Source organism: Meleagris gallopavo, chromosome 5 (assembly GCF_905368555.1).
Source record: "Meleagris gallopavo chromosome 5, MGAL_WU_HG_1.1, whole genome shotgun sequence".
Lineage (NCBI taxonomy): Eukaryota > Metazoa > Chordata > Aves > Galliformes > Phasianidae > Meleagris > Meleagris gallopavo.
Window position 1 is genome coordinate 47,970,082 of NC_139408.1, and position 16,527 is coordinate 47,986,608.

The window sequence follows — 16,527 nt, forward strand, 5'->3', positions numbered from 1 at the left end:
GATCAGACTGTAACTGATCCGTGCCTGGATAGGCACAGAAGGACAGAGTGTTTCTGGATCGTTTTACACGGGTTTCGTAGGATGAGCAAGCGGTGCGCACTGGGGGGCTGCGGGCTCTGCCTGCCCTCCCCATGCTCTCAGCTGTACATTTCCTGAAGATTTCCAGCTTTGATCTCCATTCCACTGTGGTGCTGCTGCTCATATCCACTCCTGCATGTTTCTCCAGTGAGAGACAGGTATCCCCTGGCATTCTTTGGCGTCCCTTCTCATTCCATTGCATGGCATCATATTTTATTCCATAGGATCCCATGCCGTACCGTCTCACCTCATCCCATTCCACTGCATCCCTTCACATCCCATCCCACTGCATCACATCCCAGGGCACTGCATCACATTGCATCGTGTTGCATCTCCCATTCCAATCCATTCCATCCCGTGCCATTCCATCTCATCCTATCCCATCCTATCCCCCGACATCCCATCCTATCACAACCCATCCCATCCCATCCTGTCCTGCTTCCTTCGTGCAAACTCAGCGACGCAAGAGAGCTCTCTTCTTCACATCACTAACGCGGTGCTGAGCTGAGTGTGTCACCACTGATCCCTACAAGCCAGCACCGTGCTTTGTGCCTGGATTGGCTGCTTTGGGTGGAGAGGGGCATTTTTTAATTTCTGTTTGTCTTGCAAACAGTTGGAAACCCGCGCTTTAGCCAGCATTGTGCTGTTTCAACCAGATTGACTTTATCCTAAGAAGCGACAGCCGGTACCTGCTTTTATTAAAAACCTGTCCGGATACTTCTATCTCACTTCTTACTGCTTAAGCTTTACCTCTCCGAGCCGCGCCCTGCGGTACCGTCAGCAGGGGGATGGCATTCAGACCTAAAACTCCCCCGCTCCCTACAGCTAAGCCGGCTGTCACGGCGCTGCGCGGCTGCGTTGCCCCCTGCCGCTCTGCCCTTCTGGGAGACGACCTCGCCCCGCGACACCCGCAGGTGCCGGGGCCGCCCTGGGCGCCGCCCGCTCTCCCGCCACTCCCGGCCTCGCCCTGCCCGCCCCGCCCCTCGGCGCCGCTCGGCTCCCGGCGCGGCGGAGCGCGGCACAGCGCGGCCCCACTCCCATGGAGGCAGGCGAGCGGCGGCGGGGCGCGGCGCTGAGCGCGGCGTTGCTGGCGCTGTCGGCGCTGGCGTTGCTGCTGCTGCTGCTGCTGCCGCCGCCGCCGCCACCGCCGGCGCTGCGTGCGGGCTCGGAGCTGCCGCCGGGTTTGCTGGAGGAGCTGCGGCAGCGGCGGCGGGACCTGCGGCGGCTGGCGGCGGGCGGGGCGGCGGCGGAGGGCGGGCTGCGCTGCGGGGACGTGCGGAGGGCGGCGGGCGCGGCGCCGGTGCTGGGCTCCGGCTTCACCAAGGTGGTGGTGCGGGCGGCGCTGGCGGGCGGTGGGGCCGTGGCGCTGAAGTCGGTGCACGGGGCGGGCCGGGAGGTGCGGCAGTGCGAGCAGCGGTACGGGGCGCCCGCCGGCTGCCGCCGTCTGGCCGCGTACAAACTGCTGAAGGAGGTGACGCTGCTCCGGCGCCTGCGGCATCCCGGCATCGTGCAGGTACGGAGGGGCCGGGGGTGCCGGCTGCGGGGAGGGACGGGTTCGCTGACGGCCGCTCCTCTCTGCAGCTGCACGGGCAGTGCTACGACAGCGGCGGAGAGCCCGAAGCCGGGGTCACGGCCGTGCTGGAGCTGGGAGCTCCGCTGGAGATGATCCAGCTTCTGCAGACCCCCTGGGAGGAGAGATTCAAAGTAAGAAAACAGAACGCGGCGGGGGCGTCGGTGGGATTTCGGAGCTCGAACCGAGTAAATGTGAGAAGCGCCCGATGGCCGCTGGGCGGGCGGGGTTGTCAAGCTGCCGCTGTGCGCTCCTGCCGACGGACCTCCGCTCATCCTGCTTTCACCTCTTTGAAAGGACATGGCAGCAGCCCCAGCCTGGAGTTTGCTGCGTCCCTTCTGTAAAGCATCTCGCTGGGGCTGAGGTGCTGAGTAGTATCAGCATCCTATTCTGTATTTCTGGCTCTCCCTCTGCGTTGTTCCAGTCTACAGAGGGGTTTCGTACCAAGACCGTGGCTCGCTGTGAGCCCTCTGTGTTCTGAGCGGAGTCCTCAGGTACTGCCGGGACACGAGTGCTGCTGAACTCCTTTGTTTATGCCGTAGGAGTGCATCCCTGTCCGTGAGCTCTGCCTCAGTTCCGAGTGTGAGGCAGAAACTCTTCAGCTCCCCAGGAGCTTGGTTGGGCTATGGTTGCTTTACAGAGTGCCTCGAGGTCTCTGCTGGGGGTTCACAGCTGCTTGTTTGCTTCCTGAGAGGAAAGGAAGCATCCGGTAGAAGTGTGCGCACCTTGATGTCAGTAAGAAATATTTGGAGCAAGAGAAAAACACAGCAAAACTCCCCAAACAAAACCCCTGCCTGCTTGTGGCAAGCAGTGTTGGGAAGGAGCCTCGCCATACGGTGAGGCGTGTAGCATCCTTAACTGCAGATTTGAGACAAAGAGCTGAGTTTTCTCTGCTTGCTTCACTGACCAAGCTAAAATGGCATCAAAGCCTCCAGAGTCACATTTCTTGACCTGTGGAGTTCCCTGTCAGCCTACAGGCAGGTTTATGCTGGCTGCTTCTTGGCTTTTCTGGCACTTAGTCTTCCTAAAAGTACTGATCTCTTGTAGAACCAGAAACCCTCTGTACCGGGCTGCCTGGTGGTGAGGCTCCAAAAGAATCTCAGAATCATTTGAGTTGAAAGAAATCCTTAAAGGCCATCCAGTCCAACCTCCTGCATTGAACAGGGACACCCACAGCTCCAGCAGGAGCTCAGAGCCCCGTCCAGCCTGACTTTGAAAGTCTCCAGGGACAAAACGTCCACCACCTCTCTGGGCAACCTGTTCCAGTGCCTCACCACCCTCAATGTAAAAAAACTTTCCTTATATCCAGTCTAAATCTGGTCTTTTAGTTTTAAACCATTTTCCCTTGTCCTGTCACAACAAACCCTGCTTAGAGAATCCGTCCCCTTCTATCCTGATAGCTTTCCAAAAGTATAAATGGTCAGTGACTGCCAAACCCCCATGTCAGTACCAGCTGCACAAACACTTCCGCTGCTAAATGCCCGCGGGAGGAAAGATCAAATACCTCCAGCTCTGAAAAGTACTTCATAAAGTAATGTAAAGCAGGGTGCCTTTAGCTACTGAAAGGAGTGGCATTAAGATTTGGTGAGCTGGTATTAAGTTTGTAGCAAACTTTTGACTGATGAAGACAATAACGCATAATGTAGACTGGTACTGTCTGGTCCTGTTTCTTAATGAGAGCATCTGAAAGGATGGGATTTCCCCTCTAATGAGCTCCAGAGGAGCTGTGAATGTTCCAAGCCTAGATTGCTATCTGAGGCAAGAGGGGAGCTCGGTGTTCCCACGCATGTGTGGGGGTGACATAGCTGCTGGTGTGGGGCTCATGGCATGGAGGGGGAAATGCTGTGGTGCTCAACCTGAGGGCTGCTTTGGTGTGAGTGCACCTCTAGTTCTGATTTGTCCAAATATTGTTCAGCAAGCATTACACTGGATCAGGTATTGTCTGAGCTTCCCTTGCTGCCAGAAAGTTGCCATAAAAGCAAAAAGCTGACAAGAAATACATTACGTGCTTTGGTTGCTTCTTCAGAAGCATGATTGTGTGCCCAAATTCGTGCTGCTGAGCGATGCAGCAATGCGTGAATCTGGTATTAATGACCGTGGGGCCTTGGTCTGTATGGAGCAGCATGGGGGAAGGGAGGGGTACGCATTAATTCCATGCCAGAGTGGGGAAAAACCCTTCTGATTTCAGCTGGCAAATCAATACAGCTCCTGGAACATGAAGGCTGCTATTGTTTTCCTCGCAGCTCCCTCCTCCAGTTCCTCTAACTGCAAACATCTCTTTTTGTATATACACATTGGCAAAAAATGCTGCTAAACTTCTTTCTGCAGTTGAATCCTATGGCAATGTTGATAGTAAATTTTGTAGCATACATATAATTATCTTTTAAGTACTGTGTGCCTTTTTGCCTTTAATTTCATCGAATGCCCTCTCCTTTGTTCTACTTGCAATTTAATAGCTGTTTTTCATCTGTTTTTCCCATGCATATTCATCTTCCCTTTCTCAGATTTGCCTGGGCCTTGTGGAGCTGCTGTTCTACTTGGCACACTCCCCTCTGGGCTCAATAGTGCTCTTGGACTTCCAGCCGAGGCAGTTTGTTATGGTGGATGGGAACCTCAAAGTGACAGACATGGATGATGCCAGCACCGAGGAGCTGTCGTGTGAGGAGGATAATGACTGCACTCTTGACTTCCCCACAAAAAGCTTTCCTCTCCAGTGCTCTTCAGCTGGGAAGTGTGAAGGAATAAACGAGAAGAGGAATCTCTTCAATGCGTATCGGTATGTGCAGGTGCTGTGGGCTCTTACAGTGCCACATACTCTTCTTCCACACCTGCTTCCCACTCAGCTTTGTCAGATGGTAGCTAAGGATGGCTTTGAAACAAATTTATTTACCTTATAAGGCAGGAAAATGATTGGGCTGTTGCCTGGTGAGAAAGCAGGCTCCTTTCTTCTGCTGCTGCCCTTTTCCAATGCCCTCCAGGAACTTGCCCCAAAGGCTGCACCTGTGAACTCATTTGCCAAACAAGTCCTCCTGAAAGCCATGGCACTTGGAAGCCTGAGGGCTATGTTTGCCAAAAGCAGCTCAGGTTATCTGCCAGAGTACACCAGCTCTGGTCCACTGCTGCTGGGAACAGGCTGGTTCACCTCTACATTGGGCTGTGAGTCTCTGAAATGGTAGGAAGCTGTGGGATCACCGGCAGTGGGCTGAGACTGCTGCATACCGCTGAGTAACTCTCACTTGGTTTTGCAGGGTTAATAAGAATACCCTGTCCCTTCAGGGCAAGGGAAAGGTCTTGCATGAGCCTTCTTTTTTAGAGGTCTTTATTATTATTTTTATAATTTATTATTTTGTAATGGGAAATCCATTACACGAAAGTTGACTTGGGGAATTTGGGAAAGCTGCATTTTGGGGGCCTTTACAAACCAGACTTCAAGCAGCGTGCATGAAACACTCTGTAAGAACAAAGCTGTCTGATGGAGCTGGACTCAGTGATCCTTATGGGTCCTTTCCAACTTGGGATATTCTGTGATTCAGACCAGCTCACAAGAACCGTCTGAGAGATGCCAGTGAAGTGTTCAAATACAACTGAAAGACCAGAGCTGACTATGGATAATTGAGTCACAGGAAAAGTAGACAATTGCAGGGGAATTTAAGCTACTGTGTTCTAATCAGTCTGTGGGATTTTTGCAGGTATTTCTTCACCTATCTTCTGCCACACTCTGCACCACCAGCTTTGCAGCCCTTTTTGAGTGATATTCTTAATGCAACAGGTACCATCTCATATTTGTAAACTAAGCTTTCTTTATTAGAAGACTCTAGATGCCATGACATATAATTACTTGTCATTATCATCTTTTCTTTCAATGCAGGTAACTTACGATATGGAATAAATGAAACCCTGAGAGCTTTTGAAAAGGTTTTACATCTGTACAAGTCTGGGTTCTATTTACAGAAAAGACCTCTTCTTCTGAAAGGTATGGGAATTTGAGTGCTTTACCTGACATAGGGAATGTTAGGGATGCTTGCCTTACCGAGTGAGTGAGGAACATGGAGACTGGTCCAATTCTGATCTCCTGTACATTCAGGCACTGTGGTCACTGGGAGTAGAATGAAGGACCAAAAGTTTCTATTTTTCACCCCTCATTTGAGCTGTCTTGTGTTGTGTGTGTCTTGTGCATGGTTGCATTCTTTTGCAATGCAAAATACAGACAGTGTGGCTAATTATTCTCCCTGGTGGAAGGCTTCAAAAGTCCAGTGGCTGCCATGGCTTACATCGTCCTGATTGTCCTCTTGCCATAATCATAGAATCATTATGGTTGGAAAAGGCCAGTAAGATCACCTAGTCCAGCCATCACCACCATGCCCACTAAACCATGTCACTCAGTGCCACACCTGAATTTTGGAAGAGTGAAGGTTGTTTCAGAATGGAAATCTTTTAGTGTGTGTGGAATTTGCAGTTATGAACAAAGTTATCCAGTCATGTGCACTGAAGAGCAAGCAACTTTAACAGGAAACCCCAACATTTTCCCATGCCACCTACCTTATGGCATAGTAGCTGACCCCCTGTGTATCAAAATGGTCACCACCCTATCTGTGCATGAAGGAGGGGAGAGACACTTAATCAACTCAACAGTAGCCTTAACATGGCCTGCTTGGGCTTGTTGGGTCAATCTGTCACTATCCCATTTCCTTTTAGAGTATCATCCCAGTGCAAAATACTAAGTTCATTTTACAAGTAATCTCTGAAGGTGCACCTGGCATTTCCCCGCATGCCATCTTTGTGTTCCCAGACTACATCTCCCTGCGGGGCTTCCGGACGGAGGAAGCCAAGGCCTATAAGTGCTGGCCTTCCTACAGCCACCTGGGCTGCCTGCTCTCTGTCCACAGCCCCGAGGAGGCCGCTGCCATTTGTAGCTCCCAGCCACAGTGTCAGAGTTTCATCATCACCCAGCAAAGAACGTGGACAGGTGAGCTGGGGATGGGCTTGGAGTCATCTTCCTATATGGTGCCATGCTGCCTTGTTCGCTGTCCTCCTCCATAGTGCTCTGTTTTGCTGGATGTGTATAAAAGCTGCTTATCTTATTTAGGAGATCAAAATCTTCTGTGATGGGCAACTGAGGATGCCTAGAGTGTTTCATAGAATCACAGAATGGCTTGGGATGGGAGGGACCTTAAAGCCCATTCAGTTTCAACTCCCTGCCATGGTCTGTTTGCTGCCCACCAGACCAGGCTGCCCAAGGCCCCATCCAACCTGGCTAGGGATGGCACCCACAGCTTCTGTGGGCTGCCTGTTTGTGAAGAGATGAGAAATTCTGTCTTCCTTCTCTAGGCTCTTCCTTCTACGCTTTTTTGCACAGGTTTATTGTCGAACAGTTACTTACTTCATACAGAGATGGCTTCATTTTGGTGTTATGCTAAGTAGTTCCTGCGGTATATGTAGCTTGCAGAAAGCTGCTGGTTTTTCTGAGATGAAAGAAACTGTGCAAAATTAGGTGGTTACTATTGTTGTAATTAAAAGGCTCAAGGCTTACAAGTTGTTATCCCCTTTATCAAAACTAAAGCTCCAAACCAGTGGATTTCAAAAGTATCCCTGTAATTAGCTCTGATTACAGCCTTTTATTGCTAGCATGTTTTCAGAATTATTATAAATTACCTCATTTAGCTGACACTTCAATCCTGGACTAAATTATTAAGCTTAAAGTAAGACGCTAAATGAGATAAATGGGTGTTTTCAGTATTGGAGCTGAAGAATCATGTCTTGCTGGCTCACAACAAAGCCAAAAATGCTGCTTTTTCCATGGGTTTGTGTGCAATTGATATATGGCTAATACCAAAGTAGGAGCACTGCACTGGTGCAACATCAGTCTGTCTCCCACGACCACTTTCAGGCTAACAATGGGCTCTGAGAGTACGAAGCCCATTTACAGCAGGGTGGTGCGACCCTGTCCAAGAGAGCTGTGTTTCTGTGTCTTTTGGAATAAATAGAGTGGGTTGAGATGAACCAATCTCTTCTGTTAAACTTGTGCCTATATTTCCTTTCCAGGACGCCCACTCGCCTCATTTCAGAGCAGCCCAACTGATTTAATACCGGATACTACTGCTGTAGTCTATATTAAACGATCAGCTTCCTTAGGGAGAAGACTTTAAAGACAATGAGATCGCATAAAAACAATCCTGGGAGGAACAGATCGCTGGGGAGAAGTTCATCTCCTGAAAGGAATAACATGCTTTATTTTGCTCGGGTTGTGATCTCCCGCCAGCTCAGATTGAGTCAAATGCTGCTGTCTCCTTGATCAAAGCTCCAATTTCTTGTTGCAGAATGCTCCTTCCCCGCAGCCCCGCTAGCTTGTTTAGCTGTTCCCACACTGCTGTTCTGCATAAACAATCCCAGTTTTAGTCAAATGTGGCCAAGCTCTGCAATACCTAGCCTTGTTGCTTCAGTAGTCAGCTTGTCAGCCAAGAAATAGCAATAGCTGCAGGGACCTGGCTGGAGTAAGCCCAGTTTGCTCAGCAGACTTCAAATAACTTAGAAATAACACATGCTGGAGAATGGAGCGGCTCCTCCTGCAGCTACCAACAAGGTTTCACACCACTGCAGATGGAAGGGCTGGGACCTCAGTGAGGGGGTACAGGTTGGGGTCCATATCCAGAGGTTGAAGCTGGGGATGACCTTCTGAAGAGGGTCATGGTTCAGCTCCTTTGGTCAGAGAAGGGAGATGGTGCAGAGGTCAGCTCTGGAGCCCAGTGTCAGGGTGCTTGGATGCAGGATTTGGGTTTGACCAGGTGTGATTTGCAATACCAGCTCCCATGTATCAACCTTGAAGGTTTTTCTGTTACTTTCCATGAAAGAGCGAGACATTCAAATTATTTATGTACGAAGTGTAACTCTGTATGGTAAAGAATGACTTTATTCTAAGCATGCTGTGAATAGTTTTTCTTTTGTAATAGCCTATGTTTTAATGCAGTCAAATGCAAGTGTTTCCCACCTTCAGCTCTCCCGGTATCACTACCCATTCCTGAGGACAACCTGCGAGCACATACCTGCACATGCTCTTCCCTGGGCTGCCTGCAGGCATTGCCCTTTTCTTTTCCTGCACGCTGAGAAAAAGCCCAATTCTCTGCTGAGCTTCCCCTGTTACAGGGGAAGTTTCCTAGCCTGGTACAGGAGAGCTGTGCTGCAGCATCTCAGTGATACAGAGTTGAGTTTTCCTCCCAGCCTACACCAAGCGTTTGCTGTGGATCTGCTATGTTTGTTGTGAGCTGGTCCTGGATTTCCTGAGGCAGGTGTTAACCATTCAGCTCATTAATACTTGCAGCAGTGGGGCTTTTCTCATGCTGTGTAACCCCTGCTGCTTGAATTGAAGCTCAGGGACTCTGGTTGTGATATCAATTAACGAGAATTTCTATTAGCATGACAAGAAAGCTCTTCTTGCTGTGATTATCCTATTGCTGCAGGCTTTGCACAGGCTTTTAAAATGGGCATGATGGTGGACCCTGGGGAAGGTGGAGGGATGGTCCTGCCAGGGGTCCTCTGTTGTTTTGCTTTCACCTCACCAAGCATGGCTTTGGTTATCTCCTTTGTGGTGCTTCACATTATCAAGATTTAATGAGAGTTTATTCTATCTCTCTCAACATGAGGAGGTACAAATCAGAAGCGTGTTCCCCGAAGTAAAGGTAAGTGCCAGCATGGGGTCACTTCCAAGAGGAAGAAACAGGGGATGTGAACATTCATAAGTTGCAGTGATTCCAGTTTGTGCTGGGAAGGTCCTCCTGGCCTCAATATTTCTCCTGGTAAAAAGTTCTGGTTTTGGGAGCATTGAGTATTTTAGTCATCTTGTATTCCTTGTTGCATGTTTTTCCATGGGGTTTTGATTGTATAATTTCCTGCAAATCAGAGTCAGGACAGCCTGGCAGCAGATGGTGCAGGGTGTTACAGGGTGCTTTGCATAAATGCAGATCCCAACATAACACCTGCAAGTGTCAGAATCTAGAGATGGGCATAATTTTATCCTCTCTAATGTTTTGAGCACACAGTGCTTAATAATAAGCTACTAATAAAAAGAGAGCTTGAGCTCCGCAGAATCCCAGTTGCTCCATCTGCTCTTGCCACAGTGGCTGACATTTGTGGGGAATGTAGTCCAGCCCCTTCAAACGAGTGGATGCGTCCCTGGAACCTGCACACTTCTTAATGCATTCCTTATCCTTCTTAAATGCATGAGACAAGGTGGTTCATAGAATCATTGAATGGCTTGGGTTGGAAGGGACCTTAAAACACATTCAGTTCCAATGCCCTGCTGTAGGGCTGACTCCCACCAGCTCAGGCTGCCTGGGGCCCCATTCAACCTGGCTTTGGGCACCTCCAGAGATGGGGCACCCACAGCTCTCTGGGCAGCAGTGCCAGGGCCTCACCATACTCGAAGTGAAACATTTCCTACTAATATCTGATCTAAATCTCCCCTCTTTTAATTTATCCCTATCTGTCCATGTAAAAAGACTGTCTCCTCCCACATGTCCCAGTGCTTGGCTGCTTCCACCTTCCTTCATGTCTTCAGCAGTGCAATGTCTATGACTATGCTGTTATTTGTCCTTTGCTCCAGTAAAATGAATGGGCAGTAGTAAAGATAAATATCTTCTGGTCAAGGCTTGGGTACACAGTTGTGTCCATTTCTGTGTTATCACCCTTCTGCATCAGCAGCTACAGCTACATTTGAAGAAGCACAGTCAGTAGAAAAAGTGGCTTCCAACTTGCTTCTTCCCAGCTTATTGCTGTTATTTTCTGCTATGAAACCTTTTCCAATGGCAGTGCCAGTTTCAAAGCCCATAAAACCCATCTTCTACTCCCTTGAGCAGCTTTAAGCTTTCAGTTCCAGTTACAATTTCAGTGCATGCCTAAAATCTCTCTTTTAGTAGCTACAATACATGCAAAACTAAGATGTAGACATTTGCTGCCCTTAAAACTCACCGTTGCTGGAGTCAATTTGTCTCCGCTGTCGCTGATCAGTATTTCAGCTAGCATTGTGGTATATGTAACAGAGAAAAGTGCTTAGAAGGAAACAGCAGGGAACCAATTGCAATGGAAACCATGTGTGCTGGAGGAATAATATTTACCTAAATGTGTCTATCACATCTTCCCGAAGGATGCTGCTATTAGAAGAAAATGGTTATGAAAGTGTTGCCACCACAGATAAAAGTAATATCATTTTAAAAACACATACATGAATGCTCTTAATTAAATCCATATTGCAATAACAGATATAAAGCCACATTCTCAAAGGATAATACCACGTCCTCCTAAGATAGAAGCCACAGTTCAATAAATATCAACAGATGCTGTATGACTCACGTTAAGTATGTTTGCACACGACTGGTGACTTCATGAGCTGAGATGTGGATTGAGGGGTAGAACTGAATAAAGAAAGAGTAAATCCTGGTGTATCATCCAGGCTTCTGCTAACACCCAGAGTAATACCTGTGTTCTGCCGCTACGCTTTCTGAAGACTTCAGTGATGTTCTATGGGGAACTTCTCCACTTAGCTTTAGAGACAGAGGTGCTTGTAGCTTTTTAAGAAATACTTGGCCTTTCTGGGCATCATGTTCCTGCACCACCACAATGCTTTGTCCTCTCTGATTCCCAGTGGCCATAATACCATCCTCATCTCCCCCACCAAAACCCCGTAACTGACTGCTGCACACTCAGGTTTCTCCATGCTGCTTTTTACCTTCTACTCTCTGCCTTTACTCTCCATCTGCTGTTCCAGCTCATGTACTCCTCACCCCTGGCAGATCTCCAGCATCCATGCATGTCCCTGCAAACTCTAAAACTTGCAGCTGAGCCATGCATGACAGCATGTCCAAGGAGCTCTTATTTCATCTGCTCTCAGAGAAGAAATAGTCCTATGTGGAGTAGGACTCAATCTGGTGATACCTCAAGATCAGCCTGCTTTGATTTTCAGCCTGTCTTTTCATTGATCACAGATGATTTCTAGATTAGAAAGTTTCAAACAATGTAGTAATAACACCTTGAAAAAACTTGGGTTAAAACTGTGCATTAAAAACATGGTGCTTAACTACATTAGGTTGTTGACATGGTGCATCACACCTTCCCAATCCTAGCTTAGGCAAGGCTTAAGAAAAGTCAAATTCCTAAACTCTGTTATGTTTACAATTATTTATTTTCAAACCTCGTCAGAAACAGTGGAATTTTCTATTGAACTTCTCAGATAAAATTTGTTGCCCTACTTACAGTAATTGGAAATATGAGATCCATCCTGAAAATGAATTAAAACATCAGCTACTCCCAGAGCTACAACATAAACAACCAAATTTGCACATTCTTGTATCTGTAAGTTAGATTTCCCACACAGTGTCTTTAGCAAGCAGATTTCTCTGCTGGGAAAAAAAGCCCACTGCATATTCCCTCCCTGCTTCAGATGACAGATCAGAGAGCTCAGGCTGAGATTAAAAGCTTGATAATGAAACCTGGGGACACAAGTTAATCATCACGTTGGATAGCCAGAAAAGCGTTTTATGAATGTCTTGGGGAGACTTGGTTGCAAAGGAAATTTTCTGATAGCTCAGATGGAAAATGCCAAAAATACTTCAGATAACCAGCTGCTGTGTTCTGTTCAGTGTGGTTCCCTTTTCATTTGGAGAGGGAGTCATGAACTCCCGCTCCTAATTAATCTTGCCCTTGTTTGTTTTTCTGATTCTTTCAATACGTGAGGAACAATTCATTGTTCCTCTCAGTGAAGTCAATGTCATGGTTTGCATTTTCATGGGTTGACTATTTCACTTTGTCTAGAAAAACTACTGCTATGTGACTGGGATAATGGACATTACCTCCAAATCAAAGCAGTTGCACCAGTCTCATTCCACTCATAGTCTAGAGCAGTGTTAAACCCAAGATTTTTCCCAGTACTGCTAAAAATCAGCTCGAGATGTGCTCCAGAAATGATGCATGGCCTAATTGTAATTGAATGTTTGTTCACTTGTTATATGGCAATGACAGTTAAAGCTTGCACTGAAACCTTTAAGAAGTAGCAAAGTGTTCTATTTCCCCCCAGGGAATCTTATGTAGAATCATAGGATTGTTAAGGTTGGAAAAGACCCAACGAGGCTGTGGATGCCCCATCCTTGGAGGTATTCAGGGCCAGGCTGGATGTGGCTCTGGGCAGCCTGGTCTGGTGGTTGGCGAGCCTGCACATAGCAGGGGGTTGAAACTAGGTGAGCATTGTGGAGCACTGTGGGCCTTCTCAACCCAGGCCACTAAATGATTCTATGATTCTATGACCTCGTGTGCTCATGAAAATTACAGAGTGCAGACGGATTGGAAAAAGAGGAGACGGCACAGGGAGGTGGGATTTGGGGGTAGGGTCCCCAGCCCCAAGCTGGGTGCACGGCTGCACCCGCACCGGGAAAGGCATTGTGACATCACAGGGCAGGGCATGACTTCAGTCTTTATGAAGTCACGCTGGCAGCTCCCCCAGCTCAGACACGTGGGGCAGTCACTCAGTCCTGGTGGTCACTGCTGGAGTTCTTCTCTGGGTGACAGCCTCTTGTGTGTTGAGAGTGGTCCTTGGGAGAGAACAGGATGAAGCTCAGTCTGACTCTCTTCCTCATCTTACTTGCTTTCATGTCTCCAATTCCTGACTTTGCCAGCTGTCTCAGCTGGGCCCAGAATTGGGACAAAAAGCTGCTCCTTCCCGAGGAGCAGCATCCCTTAGAGACCGAGTGCCAGGCCTCCAGCTGGCTCTCCCGGCTTGGTCTAACCACCTGCCCCATCAAGATCGAGGATGGGAACAAAAACCAAGTCCTTCGTGAGGAGGACGGCCCGGGAGAAACCAAGAGCCAGACCACCAACTGGCTCTGCTGGTTCGGCCTAACCACCTGCTCCACCAACATGGAGGACGGGAACAAAAACCATGTCCTTCATGAGGAGCAGCGCCCGCTTGAAACCAAGAGCCAGACCCTCCACCTGGCTCTGCTGGTTTGGACTAACCACCTGCTCCACCAAGATGGAGGATGGGAAAGAAAACCGTGTCCTTCATGAGGAGCAGCGCCCGGTTCAGGCCAAGAGCCAGACCACCAACTGGCTCTGCTGGTTTGGCCTAACCACCTGCTCCACCAAGATCAAGACTGACGATGGGAACAAAAACCACGTCCTCCATGAGGAGCAGCGCCCACTTGAAACCAAGAGCCAGACCACCACCTGGCTCTGCTGGTTTGGAGTAACCGCCTGCCCAACCAAGATCAAGGACGGGAACAACAACAAGGTCCTTCCCGAAGAGCAGCGTCCGGTTACGTCCAAGAGCCAGTCCTCCAAATGGCTCTTCTGGTTTGAACAAACCACCAGCTCCACCAAGATCGAGGACGGGAAGAAAAACAAGGTCTTTCATGAGGAGCAGAGCCCGGTTCACACCAACAGACAGACCTCCAACTGGCTCTGCTGGATTGGACTAAACACCTGTCCTGGAAATGGAGATAAAAAATTTGTGCGTCCTGAGAGGCTGCCCATCAATGCTGAGCGCCGTGCCTCCTACTGGCCCTTCTGGATTGACCTTTCTCCACACCCCATGTGGGTGCCGTCCAGGGTCAATGAGTCTGTTGTTCCAGAGGACGCAAAGCAGCAGTCCCCGCACACTGAGCAAAAGGCCTTCAGCGTACCTGACACCCTGCACCACCTCTGGGGCGTCCTTATGCAATACCCGGAAGCTATGATCTTTATCGGTTCTTTGGGAGACTGGTATATTTTTCTTGCGGATCGTTTCGGCTGATCAGGGTTGCCCACCGGCTCCTGAGAGCATTGTGAAGACACTAGGCACAGGTAAGCGATCGAGATTCATACTGCACGGAAGGGACTGTGGGTGGGGAGCAGGGAACCGCAAAGGTCTGGTCTATGAGGGCTTCCAAGAAAAGCAGAGCTCCAGAGGTCCATCAGCTCTCCCCAGAGACTTGCCTGGCCGTAGGGCTGACACCCAGCCGGAGACTCCCATGCAAAACGGGGCCTGCCAGAGAGGCAGTGAGCCCCACAGGCTGCCCCGAGCTGTCCTATGAGGCTGGAAAAGCTGCACAGGAATTAGAGCTCTGCAGGGTGATGCTTTGCAAATGAGCCTGCATCCCTTTCTCTGCGCTCATGCCATGTCATTTCCAGGGAACGGAACAAACGGCCTCAGCTTCCACGGGAACAGAGTGATTTCCATGAAGCACTCCTGTCCATCTGACAGCCTGTGGGTCAAACGTTGACCAAAGGTTGCTGCACTGAAGGCACCTGCGATAACAACAACGTCTTCTACTGGGTGGACACCAACCTCCCCCAGATCATCACCTCCATTTTCTTGCAGTCATGAAATTAATAAAATCATCATTCCTACAGCCTGTGTCAGAGTATGGTAGCAGTGGGTTTGGGACAGTGGCAGCACTAAAGGCATTGGTGCAGGAGAGTGCTGCTGTACAGGGACTGGGGGCATATTCCCAGGGAGGAGGAAGGGCGCTGGGCTGGGGATAAAAGAGGCCTCGGTGGCTGTGAAGTGTCCAGAGACAGCTATGCCCCGGGGGAGAGAGCACATTTTGAGCGGGAACCTACGTCCCAGTGAGGTCCCCCAGAGTACGCAGGGAGGTCCTGTGAGTGCTGCAGCATGCTGGGAAGCATCCAGAGCACACTGGGAATCCTCAGCTGGGCCAGTTCTGCAAAGATCCCGTGCGCATCACCTTCATAGAGGAGGCTCGCACCAAGGGAGCCTTCCCAGAAAGGGAAAAGGGCGGCAAAACACCACAGCAAGATCTGCTGGGGAAGGGGGGGAAGTTCAGAGGCATGGCGGCTCACACTCCCTGGTCTGTTTCGTCCCTCTGATTATTACTGCTGAATGGAAGTTCAGGCCGGCAGCCATGAAGTCGCCGAGAGAAGCCTGTGGGCTGTCAAACGGGACTTTGGGGCACTGGCGTGGTGTCACGGCTCCTGGCCAGTGCAGCCCAGTGCTGTGACTAAGGGGATGGAGGGACAAACGAACCCATGAACCAGGAAAGGAGGAAGAGAGGTAGTGAAAAGGTAGGGAGATGGGCCTAACAACAAAACAGCGGCAACGAGCTCAGGGAGAAAATACTACTTTTCTAAGTATGACAGCGGAATGCAAGATTCAGAAAACAGATGAGGTTTTCCAAAAGCAAGTGTAGAGTCTTGCACCTTGGAAGGAATAGCCGCAAGTATCAGTACAGGCTGGGACACGACATGCTGGAGAGGAGCTCTGCGGTCGCAACCTGGAGGTCCAGGTGGACAACAGGTTGGCCATGAGCCAACAGGGTGCCCTGGTGGCCAAGAAGGCCAATGGGATCCTACAGGGCATTCAAAGGAGTGTGGCCAGCAGGTCAAGGCAGGTGATCCTCTCCCTCCTCTCTGCCCTGGTCAGGCCTCACCTGGAGTATGGCGTTCGGTTCTGGGCTCCTCAGTACAAAAAAAAAGGTCGGGATCTCCTGGAAAGAGTCCAGCGGAGGGCCATGAAGATGATCAAGGGCCTGGAGCACTTCTCTTATGAGGAAAGGCTGAGCGACTTGGGTCTTTTCAGCCTTGAGAAAAGAAGACTCAGAGGGGATCTGATCAATATCTCTATCTAAGGTGACGGAGGCAAAGGAACAAGGCCTAGCTCTTTCCAGCCGTGCATGGTGATAGGACAACGGAAAACGGACAAAATAGGAAGTTCTGCACAAACGTGCATAGGAACGTCTTCACGGTGAGGGTGACAGGGCACTGGAACTCCTGCCAAGGTAGGCTGTGGAGTCTCTTTGTCTGGAGTTGTTCAAGACCTGCCTGGATGCCAACCTGTGCAACCTGGTCTACGGAGCCTGCTTTGGCACAGGGCTTGGACTCGATCATCTCAAGAGGTCCCT

The 16,527-nt window shown here is 49.6% G+C and overlaps 1 protein-coding gene and 1 pseudogene across 1 annotated transcript; both read left to right on the forward strand.

Annotated features, from left to right (window-relative positions):
* Positions 1 to 993: 993 nt before the first annotated feature.
* Positions 994 to 8,563, forward strand: LOC100546859 (extracellular tyrosine-protein kinase PKDCC-like). The gene is made up of 7 exons (XM_085225609.1): positions 994 to 1,591; positions 1,660 to 1,782; positions 4,153 to 4,424; positions 5,338 to 5,417; positions 5,517 to 5,621; positions 6,438 to 6,614; positions 7,691 to 8,563. The coding sequence occupies exons 1-7, from the start codon at positions 1,118 to 1,120 to the stop codon at positions 7,792 to 7,794; spliced, it is 1,335 nt and encodes a 444-aa protein (XP_085081735.1). The 5' UTR covers positions 994 to 1,117; the 3' UTR covers positions 7,795 to 8,563.
* A 4,082-nt stretch (positions 8,564 to 12,645) lies between these two features.
* On the forward strand, positions 12,646 to 14,420 carry LOC146544344 (uncharacterized; annotated as a pseudogene).
* The last annotated feature ends 2,107 nt before the right edge of the window (positions 14,421 to 16,527 follow it).